This window comes from Triturus cristatus, chromosome 9 (genome assembly GCF_964204655.1).
Source record: "Triturus cristatus chromosome 9, aTriCri1.1, whole genome shotgun sequence".
NCBI lineage: Eukaryota > Metazoa > Chordata > Amphibia > Caudata > Salamandridae > Triturus > Triturus cristatus.
This window is the reverse complement of record NC_140592.1, coordinates 1209773693-1209796586: the sequence shown is the minus strand read 5'-3', so window position 1 is coordinate 1209796586 and position 22894 is coordinate 1209773693. Positions and strand designations below refer to the sequence as shown.

Here is a 22894-nt window from a genome sequence, read left to right as displayed (position 1 = left end):
TAGGGCCAGCACCCATGGGAGCATCAGAGTACTCGTGTTACCTCACCCTGGGAAGCCGGGTGCATAGGTGTCAAATGGTGTCAGGAATTGTTGTTGATTTCAATGGCGCTGTGCTGCAAAGTGCTGCTGCCGTGGAAAGGAGAAGTGTCCGGTGTGATCCAAGCCTGGATCGAAGATGTGAAGTCCTGAAAGCAGAGGGGACAGAGTCTGGGTCACTTGCCAGTCACCAGGGGCACGATAGACGAATGCCCACCGATGTCGGGTGTTTCAGGTGCGAAGAGGTAGCTTGACTCCACTGTCACGGGAATGTATGACGAAGCAACGCAAACGAAAACCACGCATACCATTACATCATATTCTTTACATCGCATGCATCGTTACATCGCATGCATTCACCACGCAAACATTACAACCCACACTGCGTCCACATGCATGCAAAACACCTTTACAACGCACACAAAGACCACGCATTCTATTACACCGCAACAGTAAAGTCAAATGATCCAACACAACGACGTAATATATCAACGTACCAAATACAGTACTACCCTCAACCCTAAGGCGTAAACAGTAAAACCCAAAACAGTACCATACACCACTATTAACCCTAAGCCCTAACCCTAAAGCCTAAAACATTACCATATACGACTCTTAACCCTAAGCCCTAACCCTTATGCCTTTAACACTACCATATACGACTCCAAACCCTAAGCCCTAAGCCCTAACCCTTAAGCCTAAAACACAACCATATATGACTCTTAACCCTAAGCCCTAAAACACTACCATATACTACTATTAGCCCTAAAGCCTAAAATAGTGTCGTCCTTACCTGTCTCTCGTCGTGGTTCCAGCGTTGTCTCCCCGCTGTCCATGTGACGGTGCCCATGTTGTAAAAGCGCCCGCGATGTAATGGCGCCTGCGATGTAATGGCATGCGTAGTGAACGCTAGAGTCGTAACGTTGCGTGCGGTGTGACGGCACGCGACGTAAACGCATGCGATGTAACACATTTGTTGCGCTGGTTGTTCCCCCTGCCACGGGGACCAGGAGGCATCGGCAATGACCACAGTCCGCAGGCGAGCTGTCCTACGAAGGATGTCGAGTGCTGGGGGGTCAGTTTCCGGATTGGAGAGCAACAAGCCTTGGCAACGGAAACCCATGCGGTGAGAGAAAAATAGCTTCGGTGTGGACCAGAAAGGTCCTGTAGACTCCCCAAGCGATGGAGAGTCAGGGCACGTCTGGAGCAACCAGTTAAGCCCTTTGAAATTCAAAGTACCCTTCTCAGGGACCCACAGGTCGACGGATAAGGGATCGCGAAGGGACCTCGAGAGGAATCACTAGATACAAGGCCACAGGTCACTCGAGGAGTGTAGGCCAGCAATCTTCGTTGGAATCACTGCTCGGGGTCTGGACTACAAGTAGCCCAAAGCACAGCCTCAGGGATCGCCAAGAAGCATATGCTGCTGCAAATGGTCACGGTGCCCAGGGGTTCGGGTTGCACGCTCCCCACGAGGGCTTTGGATCTCAGGATTGCTGAGAGCACGGATCGGCCTCGGTGAAGCTTGGAAATCCACCTCCTGTGTTGCAAAATCGTCGGTGTCCTTCGGGAGCAGCTTCGATGCAAACCGGACAGATGCATCTTTGGTGCCTGCCTTGCAGGGGAGTAACTCCTTTACTCCAAGAAAGATTCTTTGGTTATCCAACATCGTGTAGATAGTAGAAGTTCTGGGAATCTGTAGCAGAGTTTTGTCCAGGTAAATCTAAAGTCCTGTAGTCAGGGGTTCCTACTTTATACCCAAGGAATGGGTGGGACAAACTTTGGGGACCCACCTATGGGAGGGTCAGGACAGAGGGGTGGCTACACGCACATCCTTTGTCCAGTTTCGTGCCAGAGCAGGAGGTGAGGGCCCCTGCAACCGGTTTGAGCTGGAATATGCCCAGGGACACCAAATGTGCACCCAGTGCAGACATCAAAGCACTCTTGGAGTACACCCACCCAGCCTCAATACACTAAAGCCTGTCTGGGAGGTGGTTACACCTCCCTGTGACAGGAGACCTATTGTCCAGGCCTTCCCTGCCGGAGTTTCGTCCAGCAGCAGGGGGGCAGACTTATGTCTGTGGCTGGCAGCATCCATTTTGTGATGCCAGGGTCTGTGAAGCTGGTACCGGGTGTACCGGTGAAGTCATGTTTCTCCCTCTAGTATGGTGGAATCATACCTCCCACACCAGTTACTGGTGTGGAGGTATGATTCCAAGGTGTTTGACATCAAACACAACATGTGTCCATGGAGCCATTTCAAAGTTAGCATTTACCGCGAGGTTATAATGCACTTAAGAGTATATGGTTTGGCTGCATCACAAACAACCCCGGAATAAAGGTTCCGAAGGATGCAGAGGGGCTCTGCTCATGCATGGGCACCCTCTCACATAAAACCCAGCACCCTGCGGCAGGATTGATAAGGCCTGCCATAGGGGTGACGGATAGGTTTATATGTGCAGGTATATGGATAGATATAGGGAACCTATATCTGAGTAAGGAGTGCATACACCACCTTACACAGGCTGCTGTAGCAGAGCTGTTGCGTTATTTTGGGTGGCTTCCCAGGGGTGGCATAATACATGCTGCAGCCCATGATAGGCCTCTGGGGTACCTATGCCCTGGGTACATAGTATACCATATACTACAGACTTATAAGTACCCCAGAATCCAACCTGGAGTGTACCTACAGTACATGCAATCAATTTAGAGAGGAAGCAGCTAGGCTGGGGCCCTGAATAGCAGGGTCCCAGCCAGACTAAAGTCGAAAAACAGCGAAACATCAGCAAAAAGTGGGGGTAACCATAAGAAGCAGCTACTACTCTCCTACACAACCCCAGCCCCTCCCCCAATGTAAGGACATTAAACTAACCTTGACCAGTTGAGTCTTCATGTTCTAAGTGGTAATATCTGGAGAGTCCATTGGCATGGTTACACCCAGGTCTATGTTCCACTGTATAGTCCATCCCCTGTAGGGAAATGGACCACCTTAAAAGTTTGGGGTTTTCACCCTTCATCTGTTTTAGCCATAAGAGGGGCTTATGGTCTGTCTGAACAATGCAGTGAGTGCCAAACATATGGCCTCAACTTCTTCAGAGCCCAAACCAAAGCAAAGGCCTCCCTCTCAATAGCTGACCAACCTTTCTCTCTGGGGGTTAGCCTACTGCTAATAAAGATTACTGGCTGATCCTGACCATCATTCAATTGTGATAACACAGCCCCAACTCAGATGCATCTATTTTGACAATGAATTCTTTGGAGTAGTTAGTACTTTGCAGAATGGGAGCCGTGCGCATGGCCTGCTTCAGTTCATCAAATGCGTTTTGACAGCTGACTGTCCACTGAACTTTCTTGGGCATTTTCTTAGAAGTCAAGTCATTTAAAGGGGTCACTATGGATCCATAACCTTTGACAAATCTTCTATAGTATCCAGTCAGGCCCAAAAAAGCTCTGACCGGAGTCTGGGTGGTTGGAGCAACCCAGTCCATTACGGTCTGTATTTTGCTCTGCAATGGTTGAACCTGGCCTCCACCCACAAGGTGGCCCAGGTACACAATCTGACTCTGCCCTATCAGGCACTTAGTGGCCTTGATAGTTAGGCCTGCTTTTTGCAGGGCCTCCAAAACATTACTCAGGTGAACCAAGTGATCCCCCCAGGTGGAGCTAAAGACAGTAATATCATCTAGATATGCTGCACTATAGGCTTCCAGGCCTGTAAGGACTTTGTTCACCAACCTTTGAAAAGTGGCAGGTGCATTTTTCAAACCAAAGGACATCACCACAAATTGGTAGTGCCCACTAGGAGTAGAAAATATTGTCTTTGGCTTTGCATCATCAGCTAGTCTGATCTGCCAGTAGACAGCTGTCAGGTCAAATGTGCTAAGAAACTTAGCTGAGGCCAAAGTGTCTATAAGCTCATCTGCCCTATGGATTTGATGGGCATCAGCCCTAGTGACTGCATTGAGACCCCTGTAGTCTACACAAAACCTCACATCTCTCTTGCCATCTTTGGTGTGAGGTTTAGGCACGAAGGCTACTGGACTAGCCCAAGGGCTATCTGAGGGTCAAAAACTCCCAATTACAACATCTTCCGGACTTAAGCCCTGATACAGTCCCTGACATGGTCAGGTTGCCTGTAAATCTTATTTTTAACAGGCAGACTGTCCCCAGTGTCCACTCCATGAGTGCACCAGGTAGTCTGACTTGGAGTCAGTGAAAAAATATGTCTAAACTGGCTGAGAACTTTCCTGCAGTCAGTTTGTTGCTGGGCAGTGAGGCTGCCTGCCAAGGCTACACCATCTACTGATCCATCATCAGGGTTCTGAGAGAGCAGGTCAGGGAGTGGGTCACTCTCTTCCTCCTGTCCCTCATCAGTATCCATGAGCAAGCCCGTGTCAGCCCTGTCAACATATGGTTTTAGCCTATTGATATAGAGCACCCTGTGGGGGCTCCTGGGAGTTCCAAGGTCCACCAAGTAGTTAAACTTTCCCTTTTGTTCAATTATGGTATGGGGATCACTACACTTATCTTGGAGGGCTGCTGGAGCCACAGGCTCCAACACCCATTCTTTCTGCCCTGGCTGGTAAACAGTCAGCACAGCCTCATGCCAGGCCTTTTGTAATTCCTGGCTAGCCTCAAGGTTTTTAGTTGCCGTGCCTATAATTTCACCAATAATTTTTAGTTTGTTAATGAGATGGTGGCACACTCAGTAAAAAAAAAAACTACTTGGTACACATCTTGGCACTGATCATTCATTCAAACTGTTTTTCTGAAATCTGCGAACAGTCTGATTGGTACATATTTGTATGTAGTGTTGCAAGCTGGTTGCCAAAGAGAGACATTGTATTTGTGCCAAAAGCTAATTGAAATGAGGCCAGGAGTCATAACAAATGAATCAAAGTTACAAAAGATATTTTTCTGTTCACAAACTAATGATGTATGCCCTGAAGAACTTTTTTAAAGAAGTATCTGCACCACTTGGAGCTGACCTAGGGGGGGGAACAGTTGCCTTAGGGGCAATGGTGGCTGGAGTTGAGTCTTTGGACTTGGTACAATCACTAGTCCAATGGGACTTTTTAATTTGTTTTTATGGATTTTACAGAACAGTGAGCCAAACATCGTCAGGCGATCAAAGGACATATAAGCTCACGGTATAGTATTACAGGTTTACAACCATCGTAGGCTAATATACATCGACAGTGTCTGGCATCCATAAGTGTCCTCGAATGGCAACACATAGTGGACCAGTATGATTAAAATAAGTCTCTAACAGTATGCCAATACAGATCGTTCTCAGCATTCATGTTTACAAAATAAGTTTAGCAAAACGGTTGATAATTTGTTAAAGCTATCAGGATTCAATGCAGTTAAAACATCTTACAAAAAACAGTTATCTAACCTCCCTCCCCTCCCCGCATGCTCGGCCCTCAATATCCAATAGTAGTAGTATATCAACCATCTCCATGGGTGTGTGTTTCTCGGTTCCAAAGTCTGTCGTAGATGAACTGCACAGTGCTGTTAACTTACCCAGCATGGCAAACAGATAATGTGAGGTGCCAAAGTGTCCTGTATCCTCGGATCAGACTCTTGTGTGACAAATCCAACATACCCTAGTAGGACAAAATATCTATTGCAGCGTATTCTTCCAACATTGCATAACAGGTCAGTGAGATCAGTGTTTTCCTTAAACTTCTATATTCCTCCCTTTTCAGTTCCGTCTCCTCCGCTTTACCTCATCTTAGCATTTCTGTGTGCCATTCCTGTAAGGACGGGGCTCTAATGGCCTTCCATCGTGTGGTTATAGCTCTCTTGGCTAGAAGGAACGCAAGGTTAGAAAATTGTGAGGTAGAGCTTCTTTTCACAGGGTCCCAGACCTAGTATACAGTATTCCAAGGTGTCATTCTGACGTACCGGAGCCACCGCCGTCAATATTTTGCATACTGTCACCCAGTAATGTCCCAGTCTAGGGCAAGCCCATATCATGTGTACCAACCCCGCGTTAGGTGTGTGGCAGCGCAGCATTCATCATTTGCCCCTGAAAACATAGCGCTTAGCCTGTGTGGAGTTAAGTACACCCTGTGTAGCAACATCAATTGGATAAATTTAAATTTGGGATTACGAGAGACCTTTTTGGGGAACTCCAATATAGTGTCCCATTCCTTGTCTGAGTGCACGGCCCACGTCTCCTTCCCACTTGTCGCGGAGCTGCTGTAATGAGACCGCTCTCTCCGCTGGAATCCTGTGAGTTAGCCATTTTGTCAGTCGAGCCCCATTACCCATTAGGTATTGCATGGTAAGCAGCGTATTTGTGGGTGGTTCTGTATCTTCGGGCGACCATGTGATGCGTGAAATATGTGCGTGTAATAGGAACAACGTATCGGGGGCATCATGTACGCGTACAAACGTCTCCTGTGACATTAGTACTCCCTCTGGAAAAAAAATCTCCTAATGTAGTAATGCCCGCCTCAGTCCAAGTCTGAAGGGCACGTTTAGAGGTTAGTCCCGAACGTGTGGGGATACCCAGCAGACGAATGGTGGGGGCATACGGTGTCATCTGTCCAGTGTACCGCACCACACTCCGCCTGCAAGTAATAGCTAATTTCAATAAGTGGGGTGTCGACGCCAGCAGGGGCCTTGTGGTAGTAAGAGTCAGTGGATGATCCCCTTATCCCTGTCTCGTGATGACATATCCAGCTCGGGCAAATTACGTCCTGCAAGCCAGTACGCCAGCCACTGCAACTGGCTAGCATAGCAATACGCACGCAGATCCGGCACCCCCATCCCTCCTTGTTTTGCGTGAAGTTGCAATTTCACCAGACTAATACGTCTACGCCCTGTACCCCATATTAGTTCTGTCACGACAGAGTTCAACACTTTAAAGGATCTCATGGGGACAGGTAACGGAATAAAGGAGCTGCGGGAATAGCACCATTTTCGTGATGGCCACCCTGCCCGCCACTGATAGAGGCAGCGAGACCCAGAAATGAATTTGGGATTTGAGAGCTGCAATCGCACGCCCTAGGTTGCCTTCTAGCAGGTCCGAGGCATTGCGATATATTTGTATACCGAGGTATTTAAAGGTATCCGGTGCCATTTGAAAGGTCCAGGGACCGAACCGAAAGTGTCCGCTTCTCTCAGCGCGGTCAAAGAAATACGCATACGACTTGGCAGCATTGATGGTCAGGCCAGAAAGACCTTAGAATGACTAAAAAATGGAGGGCATTGGATGCGGATCAGAGCCCATATCCTTAATGTACAATATGAGTTCATCCGCATATGCCGAGACAGTGTGAGACGTACGACCGCACGTTATACCCTGACAGACTGCGAAAGTGCGGAGTCTGTGTAGAAGTGGTTCCAACGCCAGGATGAACAACAACGGTGACAAAGGGGCAGCCCTGTCTTGTCCCCGAGCCACTACATATTGTCCCGAGATGTGCTGACCCGTGCGTGCTCGTGCCGTAGGGTTCGTGTAAGCGCACCCATGCTATGTATTCTTCAGGTATGCCAAAGCGTGCGAGAGCATAGAACATATAATACCATCGTAAGGAGTCAAACGCCTGCCTCAGATCAAGGGATGTGCAGCCTTCCATATTTCCCATGCCGCGTGTGCCTTATATAACTTGGTGTAGCCATCTGATGTTGAGTGCTGTGTTCCGACCAGGTACAAGTCCACACTGATCGGAATGTATTAGCGCAGGAATAAACTGGTGGAGGCGAGTGGCCAACAACTTACTCAGGATTTTATAGTCCGTATTGAGGAGTGATAAGGGTCTATAGCTCAAAATAAGCAAAGCATCCCTCCCGGGCTTTTATAGCGAAACCACTAGCGCTTGCAATGTAGTAGCGGGGAGCCCACCACCCTCCAAGGATTCTTGATAAAGACATTGCAAATGAGGAGTTAGCAAGTCAGCATACGTTGCGTAAAATTCGGCCGGTAGGCCATCGTTCCCTGGAGTCTTATTAGGTGGTAAAGCCTTAATCGCCTGCCGTATTTCCGCCCCTGTTATTGGTCGTAGTAGTTCATCACGTTGGTGTTGTGTAAGTTGGGGTACGCATAGACCATCAAAGAATGATTCAAAGTCAGTGTCAATAAGTCCGGGCAGTGGACCGTAAAGAAGTTCATAATAGTCCCTAAATGCGGTATTAATGTCTAACTGCGTGTTTACCACCACATCTGCGTTGTTCCGAATTTCTAATATGGGTGTGGGCAAGGGTGCGTTTCGGACCAACCGTGCCAGCAGTGGCCCTGACCGGTCAGCTTGTTTGTGTTGCTTTTGCGTGTATAATCGGTAATCCACAGCACGTAGCTCCTCAAGGAGCTACACGTATTGAATGTTAGCCTCTCGCAATTGTGTCAGTTGTTCATTTGTCCCTGCAGCCTACCCCTCCAGCGTGGCTAATCTACCCTCCACCTCCGTAAGTCGCTCAATAAAGGTTGAGTCGCACTCCTGTCTTATTGCTGATTGCCACTACCCTGATGACCGTTTTGAAGGCATCCCATTCTATTTGTTGGGAGCTAGCAGACCCCGCATTCTCTGAGAAATAATGGACGATCACTTCTGAAATGGCGTTGCGAAAGACTTGATCCTCCAACATCTCAGGTTGTAGTTTCCAAGTCGGTATCGGAGTTGGAACCTTGCCCCACTGCACAGTTAATTCCACTGGGTTATGATCCAACAGGATTTTCCCCATATGGAGCACCGAAATAATGGACCCTAACAGGGCGCCGGAACATAGGAACCGATCAAGTGTGTAGTCTGTGTGATGGCGAATAAAAGGAGTATTCTCTATGCCCGATGGGTTTTGCCCTCCATGCGTCATGTAGTTCCCAGCCCTCTGCCCAGAGCCCCCAAGCGCCTCAGCTTGTTTCTTGCTTTCAGTGGCATGTAACGGGGGATGAGACCTGTCTGAGTCAACATCTAACACAGCGTTGAAGTTGCCTCCTATCACCCAGGGATATGCAGCCCATTCTGTCAAGGCTGCGCCTAGTGTAGTCAGGTATTTATCCTGGTCAGTGTTCGGTGCATATATACAGCCCATGACCACGTGTGTCCCATCCAATAAGCCATGAAGCAGTACATATCTACCGTTGACGTCTATCTTCTGCTCTAGGAGCTTGAAAGGGACAGTGATCCACATCGCCGCCCCCCTGGAAAAAGCTGAATATGTCGTAGCGAATAGTTGCCCTCTTCATTTTCTCTGCAATTTGGCTGCCTCACCAACATTAAGATGAGTTTCTTGTAAATAGGCTATAGCAACCTTCCTTCTAGTAAGTTGTGCCAAAACCCGGTGTCTTTTATGAATTGAACCTAATCCCCTCACGTTCCATGTGCAATAGGTGTACGTATTATGTAATGCCATCGTGGTGTAGAAAGCGTAATTGCAGTGTGACCAGTGGAGACCGAATCCCTGTAGATAGAAACTTCTGAAAAGCCGTGCACGCCATCACATAGAAACTCCCCAATACTAGTGTGGGAGGGCGGGCCGGATAAACAGACGCGGAGGCTGAATATAGTGAGCCAGTGGATAGGTTTTTATTTTGATAGCAGTAGATATGGCCGGTGGTTCAGATATCAGGGACTCTTGATGTGGTCTCAGGATCTCTTCTGCTCCGTCCTCTTCTCTACGGTCTTCTCCCCCGGTGGCTTGCTCCAGTCGGGTCGGGATGGATTCCCCAGGGAGGCTCATGAGAGGGATAGAGACAAAAACGGAAGGCCGTCAGGGAGTTTGTCCTCTTTGGACTACTCTAAGAGAGATAGATCCGACACCGCACCCGTGTGGTTTGTGGGGGTTTGGCCGGCGTAGGGTGCTCCACCCAGGGATTAAGGGGGGGGGGGGTTTTGAGGAATGAGGAATGGAAAGACCCGATCACCAATATTGTCACAAGCCGGGGGGGGGGGGATTGAGTTTGTAGCTTTTAAAAATCAGTGAGGAAGGAGAAATGAGAGACGTTTCTATACTGCAGCACTGCACCACCACCACAACACAATACACCCTGTGTTCCTGTAACCACCTTCCTCCCCGTTACCCCTCCCAGTCTACCAACCTCTTCCCCGTCCCGTTTTCCCGCAGTTTAGCCACTCACCGGCCCCGCCGCAACACTTCCTGGTTGCGGCCGCTCTCCAGCCTCCTCCTGTGGGGTCCACCAGTCCTCGCACCACGCTTCGTCCGGACCCTCCGCGGTTTCCTCCTCTTCGGTCCTCTGCAACCTCGCGCTCACTCCTCGCTGCTCCGGCTCCTCGTTCTGCTCTTCCACGCTCTCTACTTCGCTTCTTTCTTCCGGTTCTCGCTCCACCTTCGCTGCTTCCTCCGTCTCCCGTCTCTCTCCGGCACAAGTGTGCCCGTCTCCTCTCACGGTCCTTCTTTTCTCCTGCAGTAAAGAAGGACATCCGGGTTTAATCCCTCCCCCTTCCGGGTCACTCCTGTCGGAGCCAGGACCTGCTCGCCTCTGAGGGTCGCGGGGCGGAGCCCGCCTCCGGAATGGTAATGGCTGATCGTGGGAGTTCTCTAGGACTGTCTCCCCAGGCCGAGTCCACAGGTAGGAGCGGGGAAGGGGCGTCGGCATTGCAATGTCCGGGGATCTCTCACAACTAGGTTCCCCCATAAAACAACAGAGGACCAAACAAAAAATACAATAGCGCAACATGGTCTACAAACAAGAAATGCGTCATCGCAGTCGCTTGGGGAGTTAAGGCCAAAACTGCGTCAGTTCGTGAAATCAACAGAATATACATTCGAGTATGTCTTGATTACATTAACATACTTCCCTATAAAGCATATGTCCCTGGACCCGCAAAGCAGCCATCAGCAGCAATACACACAGTGCATATCCCTTATATACATTACCACTCCCGAGCATTCCGGATCACAATATCAGAAGTCTCTTGCAACCTGGGCCGTAATCGAGGGAAACAGAGTTATGCTAGTGTCAGATTCAGAGCGCACCGTGTCGGTATCAGATGAGTGTTCCAATGACGCCACAGCCTGGGGATTCTGACCCGCCAGAGCCGCCGCTGCAAGGAGTGCATCCTTCTGGCTGGTCGTGATCTGTTCCAAGGTTGGGCTTGAGTCCGTAGTAACCATGGTATTGCCATGACCCGATCGGGGTAGTCCAGTCGTTCGTATCGGGGAGGCTCTACGCAGTTGTTCCGATGGCAGCGAAGTCTGATAAGTCTCTGGTGTAAAAGTAATTTCAAGCCAGTCCGTCACTTCCTCAGGATTCTCAAAAAAATACGATTTCTGACCATAGACAACTTTCAGTCTAGCCGGGAAGAGCAGTGCGTATTTCAAATTGCGGTCACGCAGGCTTTTCTTCACTCCCAAAAACGTAGCTCTAGCTTTCTGGACTGCCGAGGTAAAATTCGGGTAAAGTGAAATTGTCCTGTTCTCGAAACGCACAGGAGCGTTCTCTCTGGCAGCCCGTAGGATAGTGTTGCGGTCCTTGTAGTGCAAAATGCGCTCTATCAACGGGCGAGGCGGCGCGCCCGGCTGAGGAGGTCTGGAAGGCACCCAGTGCGCCCTCTCCACGCTGTACAGGAGAGTTAGGCCCTCCTTCGCTACATGGTCTCTCAGCCAGTCCCCCACAAACTGTGTAGGTTTGGATCCCTCGCCGCGTTCCGGTATTCCAAGTATGCAAACTTTATTGCGGCGGGACCTCCCTTCCGCATCGTCCACCCTGTCCTGCAGGCCCTTCAATTGTCGCTGGAATTGTTCAAGTTGAGTGGAGTGCATAGTCTGTTGGAGTAGAAGATCATCCAGTGCCAGTTTATTCGATTTGACCTTGTCGGACAGTTTTCTGTGATCCGCCTGTAGTAACCTGAGATTAGTGGACATCGTGCCCATGCGTGTCTCCAGTGCCGTTCGTGAGTCTCGGATTTCTTTCAATATTAAGTCCAGCTTAGCATCGTGGGGGTCTGTACCAGTAGGAGGTATCACGTCATTGTCTGAAGCGTTAGAGGGATCAAAGCTAAATGTGGGCTGCGTTGCGCCATCTGCAGTGGCATCTGCTTGCTTGTTTCTGTTGCGACCCATCGGGCCTCGGCGTCCTCCTGTCCGTCTCTGCTCCCGGATGGTCTCTTGGGGGGGGGGGGGGGGGGGGTGGTCTCGGGGGCAATATCCCACATCACTCACTCAACCAGCGAAGCACAGATCATTGGCGCACCCAAATTACCTCTAGAGACACCAGTTCCACGGGCCGCAAGTATTCAGCCTCTTCTGGTCTGTGGCTGCACACTCCCGGTGGACACCAACAGGGATGTCAGACTCTGCAACTCCAGTAACCATCAGGACAGTCCCAGCGGTAAAGCTATATCGCACTTCCCACGTAATCGAGTACCCTTCTCCACATCCAGGGTAGGTTGCAGGCAGAGAGCGTCACCGCGCCCAGTTCGTGTGGCCTCTGAAAAGGACGGGAAGGGATGCAGAGGCTCGTAGGCCTACCATGCAGCAGCACTTCATCTAGGGCATTAAGGATGAATTGCATCCCTCCAAAGCGGGGGCAGCGCAGGGATGTCAGTCACTGTCCCACCAGTATTTACCAGAGCAGTCCCAGTGGTGAGAACTACACCGCTCCTTCAACTCAACGTGGGCGCCTCCCATAACCAGGGTATGCCATAGGTGGAGAGCGGCACCGTGCTCAACTCATGCGAGCGCTAGACATGGTGTACAGGGGTGTAATCGGTCTTAGGTGAACCATCCAGTAGTGCTCTAGTCAATATAGGGCAGGTGAGGCATAGATCCCAAAGGCGGATGCAGCATGCGCATACCGCCTCAATTCAATTGCATACAGAGGGCGAGTTTCCCAAGTGTTGAGAAACCGCAATGTTCATCACAGTGTCAAGGGCGTCCCTCACCAGATTCCACTAGTATGCCACTCAGCGTGTCTTCCTCCCGGTATCAGCCATGTCCCAATCGGGAGAGGGAGGGCGAAGCGCCTTCAACCTTCATGCACCACAGCGCCAAGAGTGTCTGTCCGTGTTCGTTCCCTTACCGGGGAGTCTCCAATGCTTGTTCACACACACGCCGATGTCGGGCGCGGCCAGCCGTATCCGCCATCTTGCTGCCGTAGGTGTGGCGCAGTAAAGCGGAAATGTAAACGCTCGCCTCGGTCGTCGTGTCCAGCACCTCCGATCCGGAGCTCCGACCTCCGTCATTACGCCGGTAGCGCCCAAAATCGCTGGAAACACTGTTCCAAGTTGCTAGCTGCAACGAGGCCTCCATGCAGCATACGCAACTCCGCCCCTCATCGTCTTGTGCCGTCAGCCGTCCATAAGTATATCACAGCTCGGCTGCTTCTGCCAGGTATTGGGTGCCCAAATCATAGCCACAGGGTCTCAAGGAGTTCCGCAGCCCAAGGAGCGATGACCCAGCTTCGCAGGTCCAGGGACGTGCAGGATATTTAGTTACGTTTCAGTGGAGGGGATGGAGCTCTTTCAGCTCACGACCACTATGCCCGGCAGTTGGCCACGTCTGTTTACAGATTTGACACCATGGTTTCTTTTGGCCTTTTCCTTTGTTAGATTGGGACTCCCCACCAGATACAGATTGTTGGTGCCCTTGAGAAGACTTCTGGTCTTTACCCTTTTCCCCACCCTTATCAGAGTTCTTAGAATCCTGTTTCTTGGAGTCACCACCTTGGTTCTGAACCTTCTGCCTCACCCGGGCTCTGACCCATTTGTCTGCCTTCTGGCCCAATTTTTGGGGAGAGGTCAGATCAGAGTCCACCAGGTACTGATGCAACAGCTGATTTTGACAATTATTAAGGATCTGCTCCCTCATAATCAAATTGTACAATCCTTTAAAATCACACACTTTACTGCCAAGTAACCAGCCTTCCAGAGCCTTAGTAGCACAATCTACAAAGTCAACCCAGTCTTGAGTCTGTGCCTTTTGGGTGTCTCTGAACTTTAACCTGTATTGTTAAGTGGTTAGGCCAAACCCATCAATCAGTGCACTCTTCAAGACTTTGTAATTGCCAGCATCCTCTTCTCTAACAGTGAGGTGCTTGTCTCTACCTTTGTCTGCAAAGGAGAGCCACAGGATGCTGCCCACTGCTCCTGAGGGACCCTCTATACTTTACAGGCCCTCTCAAATGCAGTTATCCATTTGTGGATGTCATCCCCACTCTGGTAGGGAGGGACAATCTTGTTCAGGTTCCTATGGTCATGAGTATGTTCTCTACCTCTAGGGACACTGTTGCTGTCACCATGGGGCTCTAGCCCCAACCTTTTTGAAGTTCTCCAATGATTCCCTGTCTAGGGCCAGCTGCTCTTTCTGGATTCTGGGCTTTGCTCTCTCAAAGTCAAGCAGCCTGCACTTCCTGTCATAAGAGGACTCCCTCCTATGAGAGGTAGTGGTCCTTTCTGAAACAGAGGTCCCTACAAATGTACCAGAATGATTAGATTCCGGAGAAGGAGATCTAGACCTTCTTGGTAAACTGTTAACCCTTCCAGGTGGGGTAAAGAGAGGGCCATTAATGCCTTCTTCCTCACCTTCACCTTCAGGAAGGATTTGATTGTCCACGTTAGAATCCTCTTGAGCCTCCTGGTCAGCTTCCGAGTCCAGGTCCTGGATGTTTTCACTTACAGTCCTGTCATCTTCTGCTGCCCCACCCAACCTGCCTGCCTCATCAGACCCTAGGGTCTTTCTGAGGTCATCTAAAAGCAAGGCCTCTATGAGGCGTTGAGTCCTAGGGTTCTTCCCGGTCTTCAATTTCCTAGATGCACACATGTTTCTCAATTCCTGAAATGAGAGGTGGTCATACTTAGTCAGCAAGGAGCCACTGGCTTCTGCTCTTGAAGACATACTAGTGTAGTGAGGTGTTGCACCTACCTAACCTAGTGGGAACTACTAAACTCTCTTAAGTTGTAGAAAGGGTGTGCTAAGCCCTTGACACACAACTCTAAGTTCCGGAGAACTTACTGTATTCTAAACTTGATTTATATGTACCTATGTACTTATAGTGGTTTTCAGTTAGTCACTCACATAGATTATCTGGTAAAGCAATAGCAAGCTTGAATCCAACCGCTGCACACCAATGTGAGAAGTTGGCCTGGCATATGCTGTCCACTAGTTATAGTGGGCACCTTGCACCAGTCCAAACAACCCTTATTGATGATTAGGTTTAAAAAACAACCTTTATTGAAAGCTATCCTAGTGGTAGCTATGGAGAGCAGCCTTCAGGCTAAGTTTTGAAGGAGTATAAAGCAGCTTGGTTTACCAGATTATAACCTCTTGAATAACTAAATGAAAGGAGAACCACTCAAGGTATATATGTAAAATATATGTATTTATTTCTAAACACGCTCTACTAACCTCTTTATGAAGTTAGAGAGCAAGGCACACAATAATACAGTTATTAAATGACAGTAAATAGCACAATATACAATGGGCCCCAGAGGGAGACCAAACCATATATTAAGAAAGTGGTATAAGAACCACAACTTGACTAGGCTCAGTGCCTAGAGTCGTAGAATCGCTGGGACCCCAAGGAATCACCCAAGGCAGTGACAGAGGGGACCCACGGGGGACATGTGCAGTGTGAGAACACAGCCACGAGCCCCGTACAATTCAATGGGAAAGTGACGTTGGAATTTTAAAGAATAAGGACACTTAGGAGAGGACTTCGAGCAAACCCTTTCAGACTTAGAGGGTTCTAGGGCCAGCACCCACAGGAGCACCGGAATAATCGTGTTACCGCACCCAGGGAAGCCGGGTGCATAGGTGTCGGGAATCGTCATTGATTTCAATGGCGATGTGCTGCAAAGAAGAAGTGCCCGGCGTGATCCAAGCCTGGATCGAAGATGTGAAGAACCTGAAAGCAGAGGGGTCTGGGTCACTTGCCAGTGACCAGGGGCACGATAGATGAATGCCCACCGATGTCGGGTGTTTCAGGTGCGAAGAGGTGAAGCTTTACTCCACTGCCACGGGGACCAGGAGGCGTTGATGATGACCACAGTCCACAGGCGAGCTGTCCCACGAAGGATGTCACCGATGTCGGGTGTTTCAGGTGCGAAGAGGTGAAGCTTTACTCCACTGCCACGGGGACCAGGAGGCGTTGATGACCACAGTCCGCAGGCGAGCTGTCCCACGAAGGATGTCGAGTGCTGGGGAGTCAGTTTCCGGATGGAGACCAACAAGCCTTGGCAACAGCAACCCATGCGGTGAGAGAAAAATGGCTTCGGTGTGGACCAGCAAGGTCCTGTAGACTCCCCAAGCGATGGAGAGTCAGGGCACGTCTGGAGCCACCAGGTAATCCCGTTGAAAGTCAAAGTACCCTTTCTCAGGGACCCACAAGTCGACAGACAAGGGATCGAGAAGGGACCTTGAAAGGAATCACTAGATACCAGCCCACGCGTCACTCGAGGAGTGTAGGCCAGCAATCTTCGGTGGAATCACTGCTCGGGCTCTGGACTACAAGTAGCCCAAAGCACAGCCTCAGGGATCGCCAAGAAGCATATGCTGCTGCAAATGGTTGCGGTGTCCAGGGGTTCAGGTCCCCACAAGGGCTTTGGATCTCAGGATTGCTGAGAGCACGGATCGGCCTCGGGGAAGCTTGGAAACCCACCTCCTGTGTTGCAAAATTGTCGGTGTCCTTTGGGAGCAGCGTCGATGCAAACCGGACAGATGAGTCTTTGGGGCCTGCCTTGCAGGGGAGTGAATCCTTTACTCCAAGGGAGATTCTTCAGTAATCCAACGTCGTGTAGATAGTAGAAGTTCTGGGTTTCTGTAGCAGACTTTTGTCCAGGTAAATCTAAAGTTGTGTAGTCAGGGGTTCCTACTTTATACCCAAGGAAGGGGTGGGACAAACTCTAGGGAACCACCTATGGGTACACCCATATCCTTTGTCCAGTTTCACGCCAGAGAAGGGGCTGAGTGCCCCTGCAACCGGTTTGAGCTGGACTATGCACAGGGACACCAAATGTGCCCCCAGTGCAGACATCAAAGCACTCTTGGAGTGCACCCACTCAGCCCCAATACACTAAAGCGTGTCTGGGAGGTGGTTACACCTCCCTGTGACAGGAAACCTATTGTCCAGGCCTCCCCTGCCGGATCTTTGTCCAGCAGAAGGAGGGCAGACTCGTGTCTGTGGCTGGCAGCATCCATTTTGTGATGCCAGGGTCTGAAGCTGGTACCGGGTGTACAGGTGAAGTCATGTTTCTCCCTCTAGTAGGGTGTAATCATACCTCCCACACCAGTTACCAATGTGGAGGTATGATTCCAAGGTGTTTGACAGCAAACACGACATGTTTCCATGTAGTCATTCCAAAGGTATCATTTACAGCGAGGTTATAATGCACTTAAGAGTATATGGTTTGGCTGCATCACAAACAACCCCGGAATAAAGGTTCCGAAGGCTGCAGAGGGGCTCTGCTCATGCATGGGCACCCTCTCACATAAAACCCAGCACCCTGCCTTCAGGATTGATAAGGCCTGCCATAGGGGTGACTGATAGGTTTATATGTGCAGTGATATGGATAGATATACGGATCCTATATCTGAGTAAGGGGTGCATACACCACCTTACACAGGCTGCTGTAGCAGACCTGTTGTGTCATTTTGAATGGCTTCCCAGGGGGCGGCATTATACATGCTGCAGCCCCTGGTAGGCCTCTGGGGCACCTATGCCCTGGGTACATAGCATACCATATACTAGGGACTTATAAGGGTACCCCAGAATCCAATCTGGAGTGTACCTAAAGTACATGCAATCAATTTAGAGAGGAAGCAGCTAGGCTGGGGCCCTGAATAGCAGGGTCTCAGTCAGACTAAAGTCGAAAAACAGTGAAACATCAGCAAAAGTGGGGATAAACATAAGAAGCAGATCCTACTGTCATGTTCCCTTGCTCCTTGTATGGCTGGCATCGGTGTGTTGCGTGCGCGCCAGCTCTCTTACTGCTGACACCACGTCAGGCAGGTTGGCTGTCTAGTCCTTCCTCACGGGATCAGCCGATGACACCAGCTGACCGGCACTTCCGGGGAGAATCGCATATCAGATGCGAAGTCGCCTGCAACCGGCGCTTCGTATTCCAGTACTGAGCTTCGCAGGAGCGCAAGCGAAAGCTCTATCTGCAACCGGATATTCCATCCGGACAGCGCAAGGACGCCCACAGAACTCTGGTGTCCGCGACTCGTGCAGAGGCACAAAGTCGCGTATCTTTGTTACTCCCACCAGCGCAGGAGCGCTTATTCTGACACCGTGACTTTGTGGAGGTGCACGAAGTGGCGTTCCTTGTTTCGTTCAGCCAGCGCAGGAGCACAATTGTTTTGAAACCGTGACTCGTGCAGGGGCACGAAGTCGCGTTCCTTTGATCTTCCCGCCAGCGCAGGAGCGCGTTTACTTTTTGGTCCCCGCGATTCGTGCAGAGGGACAAAGCCGCGTTCCCTGGATTACTTCACCCGCGCAGGAGCGCGTGCTTCTTTTTCTACCGTGACTCGTGCTGGGACACGGAGTCGCTTTTCCTTTACTTTCAGACAGCACTGAGGCACTTGCTTGTCTCCATTATAACAGCACTAGTACAGATGCACCGTGTTGCTGTTTCTGGATTATTGGTTTGCGCAGAGCTTTCCTTTGTGGGTCCAGCATACAACCAACTGGTCTACTCCGCCCTCTAGGCGCTGCATCTCAGGTGACTACGTCATTCTTGTGTTCTGTGTTGGTTGAGCTTGTTATCTGCGACTGGCGTGAGTGTTACCCCTTTGCTCCATCCCTTAGGCGGTGTATACCACGAGACTAAGAACACCTGAGGGCAGATCAATCACAGCCTCCTTCTACGCTGTCTTCACCTTTATCTTGGCTGCCTCCCCCAGTCCCCTCTTCAGCCTGGTTAGTATTTAGTTCTTTCTGGGAGAAGGAGGGAGCCAGAGGTCGTTGTCCACGTCATCCCCGTGGGATCACTCCATAAGCAGGAGGTAAGTCTTGTGGGGGCACGACACCTACTCTCCTACACGTCACCTGACATCATCATTTTATTTGCTCTACACTATTGTGATATAACTTTTTGGGTTACCATTTATGGATAGTTAGATTTCCTGTCAATATGACAAGTTGCTTGCCTATTTGATAAAAAAAGATTAAATGAGCTTTCCGTTTTGTCTAGTATCTTCCCAGAAGAACAAATGCAGTAGTACTATATGACACAGTATCAGATATCTTGACCGAACAGTACAGATACTTTGGTGTGGCCAGATAGAAGCTTGTTTTGTGGAAGTATCTATTCCTTCCTCTAAATTTCTTGTACAGTTTTTACAAATATATAACTTCTTTCCACATTTATCTAGGAAACTGATGTCTGTTTGGGACTATCCCATGGTAAATTTGATTTGATAGTGAACACCATTTACTGTCATATAAAAGTTTGAGAGACTTCCACTAGTTCTTCCAAATCATGAACACATAGCACAGTTCTTTTTATGGTTTCAGGTTTTATTCTTCGAATTCCTGTATCACATGAGCCATACAGAGGTTAGCATATTGCAAGGTCAGTCATCAGCCCTTGGCTGTCCCCAAATTTTGTAAGAAATGTCTTTCGCTAAAAGAAATTGTTGAATGAGAGTTTGAAACGAATGTGTTTTTTTATAACCAACTCAGTTCCTATCTTGTTGATTTACTTTTGTATGAATTTCAGGCAAGCAACTATCACAACATCTTGTAGTAAGTTAGAAAATAAATATACTGCATCTACACAAATGTGGAGGGCATTGGAAAATGCCTGCCTTTCTCTAGAATCTTGTAGAGGAAGCGTTTTGGGTCTTTTACAAACTGCCTCTGCCTTGCACCAGAGGTTTCAAGACGAATTGCCACTAGTAGGTATGAGACTCCTTTATGGAATCATCGAGCAAGCCAAGACTTACTTTCTAAGTGCGAGATTCATTTCAAATGTCTGAAGATGCTGGTTTCTGGATCCATCAATCAAGAACTAAAGACTCGTTCTTAGGTTTTGCCCAAAACCCTGTGTAATGTGAAAGGTATGTGTCTGGTTAGGCGAGCAACAATTGGAAATATTTAACAGCCAATGGTGTGCTGGGATAAGGCAACAACGTTTGCAAGAATCCACTACCCTCACCCAAAGGTGCAACAAAGATCTGCCCACTGGGCCTAAGAGAAACATTGAGCTCAGCAATGAACGTGATGTCAGGATTGCCGATTCCAGCGTCACCGAGTTGCGAGTGAATTCCCCATAGCGTCTAGCTATCGCGCATGCGCGATAGCAGCGAAACAGTAGAAAAGCCTGCCGTTCAGGAACCTCGGGGCTTCGCGTTCTAGTGTTGCCCCGCAGGCGGTTCCCTGAACTTCCTGTATCCTGTTTCCTGGTTGTCTAATGAGTTGCGCTTGGTGTTCGTCTCGGAGGACTTGGACATTCTTCGTTACCTGGACCGCTTCGAGTGTTCGTAAGCCCCTTTTTTGTCGGACATACATATGAGAGCCGCCTCTCATATTACAGAGCTCTGTTCCCCTCTTTTTTTGTGCTTTCGTCCATTTTTTGTGCCGAGTCTCTGAGTTGGTTGTAACTGGACGCGTGACGCCCCTGGTTTCGGGACCTTGGTGTTTAAGGGTCAGAGCGCTCCGCCCACCTTGCCGGATTTTGTCCCGCGGGCCGGCCGGGTGTCTCTGCCCTGTTTCCTTCCTCCCGAACTGCTCCCGTGGACCTGCCAGTTACCCCGGAAGGAGGCACTTGTTTACTTCACGTCGCATTATTCCTGCCCCTTCCTTCTGAGTTCCTCCCCTGCTGCATCTTCCAGATTCTAGCTGAAGAAGTCTCTACAGAAACCCACTCTGATTCCTCGTTCGGTGATGACATCTGGATACCCCTTGTAAGATAAGTGGTCGAAAGGGGGAGGGGAAGTGGTGTTTGCAGACGTTCATGTGGGTGGATTGCTATATGGTTGCCTTTATCTATCCTAGGGACATCCTACTACAGTCCTGAAGGGAAATTACGACTTGCCTTTGCCTTTCCTGACCTCTTCAGTCCTTCTGTGCAACTATCTAGAAATAGCAAGCTGTTAGTTATAAGGTAACTAGATAGCAGAGCTACACAGTAAGAGAGGTTTCACCAGGGGTATTGTAGGCCCTTAGTTAGGGCCTTATATATTGTTCTTCTTACCTTTTGCAGAACCTTGCTTCATGAACACAGACACAGTTCCACAGAAAAGGAAGGAAGAAGATTGCAGCTCCTGTGTCTTCCCCTCTATCCTTGTTTTGTTTCCCCTCTTTCCGCCACCTCCTCTGCGCTCTAGGGTTTGATAGACGCAGTAGGGTGGGGTGGAAGGTTGGGACCTTTCTACACCTGAAGTTGGGATTCCTTGACGTCCCTGCAGAATTTCGACCGGGTAAGATCATTACAGAACGCGAAGCCCAAGTGGTGCGTTCTGCCCGGACGTCATGGAATTACAACAAGTGACATTGGCGGATCTCGCCAACATGATTGGGAATCTCCAGGCAGAAACCCAGGCATTGGCCTTGCGGGTGAACTCTATACAGAGGGAGAGACAAGGGGAGGGCAGTTCAAGGGATTCCGCTCCCGTGATACAGGTCACTACTCCTCCCTCAATCCCTCTTGCACCGCCTGAGAGGTTTACGGGCGATTCCTCCAAATTTAACACATTCATTAGCCAGTGTCAATTGCATTTCACTTGCAAAGCTCCCTGTTTTCCCACTGATCAAGCTAAGGTAGCCTTTGTGATATCATACTTAGGGGGGTCAGCTGCCAATTGGGCCATGCCGTTAATAGAAAGAGATGACCCTCTGTTACAGAATTATGGGGCTTTCAAGGACGAATTTAAGAAATTGTTTGATAAACATACTTACACTCTCACAGCTGATACGGATTTGCTCTCCCTCAAGCAAGGGACCGCTGAGATTGCCACCTACATCACTTCTTTCCAGCGACTAGTTGTTGAGGCGGGTTGGCCCGAGGAAAAACGAGGTACTCTGTTCTATAGGGGGCTGAGGGAGGAGATCAAGGATGCTTTGTCTCATATAGTGGATCTCCCCCGTTCTTGTAAGGATCTTATGGATCTCGCGGTACAAATAGACCATAGTCTGCAGGAACGTAAGAAAGAGAAAGGAAAGACAGAGGTCAGGGTAGTGACAATCAGGGAGAAGAAACCTGACTTCCCATCTACTGGTGAGGAAGCAGAACCAATGCAGATTGGGAGTGTGAGAGGACCTCTGACTCCAGACGAGAGACGCAGGCGGCGAGAAAACCGACTATGTCTGTATTGCGGTAAGGCGGGACACTTTTTGAGATCCTGTCCCACCAAGCCGGTGCCAAGCAAGAAGTCGGAAAACTAGGAAGCCCGGAGACCTGTGAGACAAGGACTTCGGGTTATTCAGGTTTGAGTGTCTCCTCTTCTGACCCCATAGCGCCTTCTTCTGGTCATTTCTTTATCCCAGCTGAGTTGTTCTGGAAACAAGGACAGGCTAACACTCCAATTATGATAGATTCAGGGGCTACGGGGAATTTTATGGACAAGGCTTGGGCCCAGGAACATCACATTCAATCACTAGACAAGGGGTATGGAGAGACAGTCACCACTATAGATGGGAGTGTGTTAAAGTCAGGACCCATCACACACAAGACAGAATCTATCAAGGTTCTCCTAGAGTCTAACCATGTGGAGCAGGTGGAATTCGATCTGATCCAGTCACCGCAGTTTCCTGTTCTCCTAGGCTTACCCTGGTTAAGGATGCATAATCCCCTTATAGACTGGCATAATGCCACCTTACGGTTTCGTCCAGAGTGCTGCCAGGCACATACCCTATCTCTAAGTCAAAACAAGGAGATTATGATGACGGAGAAGGAAGGAGTGTTGCCTAAGGTATATCAAGATTTAAGCTCTATTTTTGACCCAAAGG

At 49.5% G+C, this 22894-nt stretch overlaps 1 protein-coding gene across 2 annotated transcripts in view; it reads right to left on the bottom strand.

Moving 5' to 3' along the window:
* CHURC1 (churchill domain containing 1) overlaps positions 1–22894 on the bottom strand; it is a 140225-nt gene that overhangs the window by 110439 nt on the left and 6892 nt on the right. The window contains exon 2 of one of the 2 annotated variants that reach the window (XM_085627229.1): positions 10124–10408. The exons of the other annotated variant lie outside the window; for it this stretch is intronic. Within the exon in view, the coding sequence (XP_085483355.1) occupies positions 10124–10408 (285 nt within the window). The remainder of the gene's footprint in view (positions 1–10123; positions 10409–22894) is intronic. 2 annotated transcript variants of the gene reach the window in all.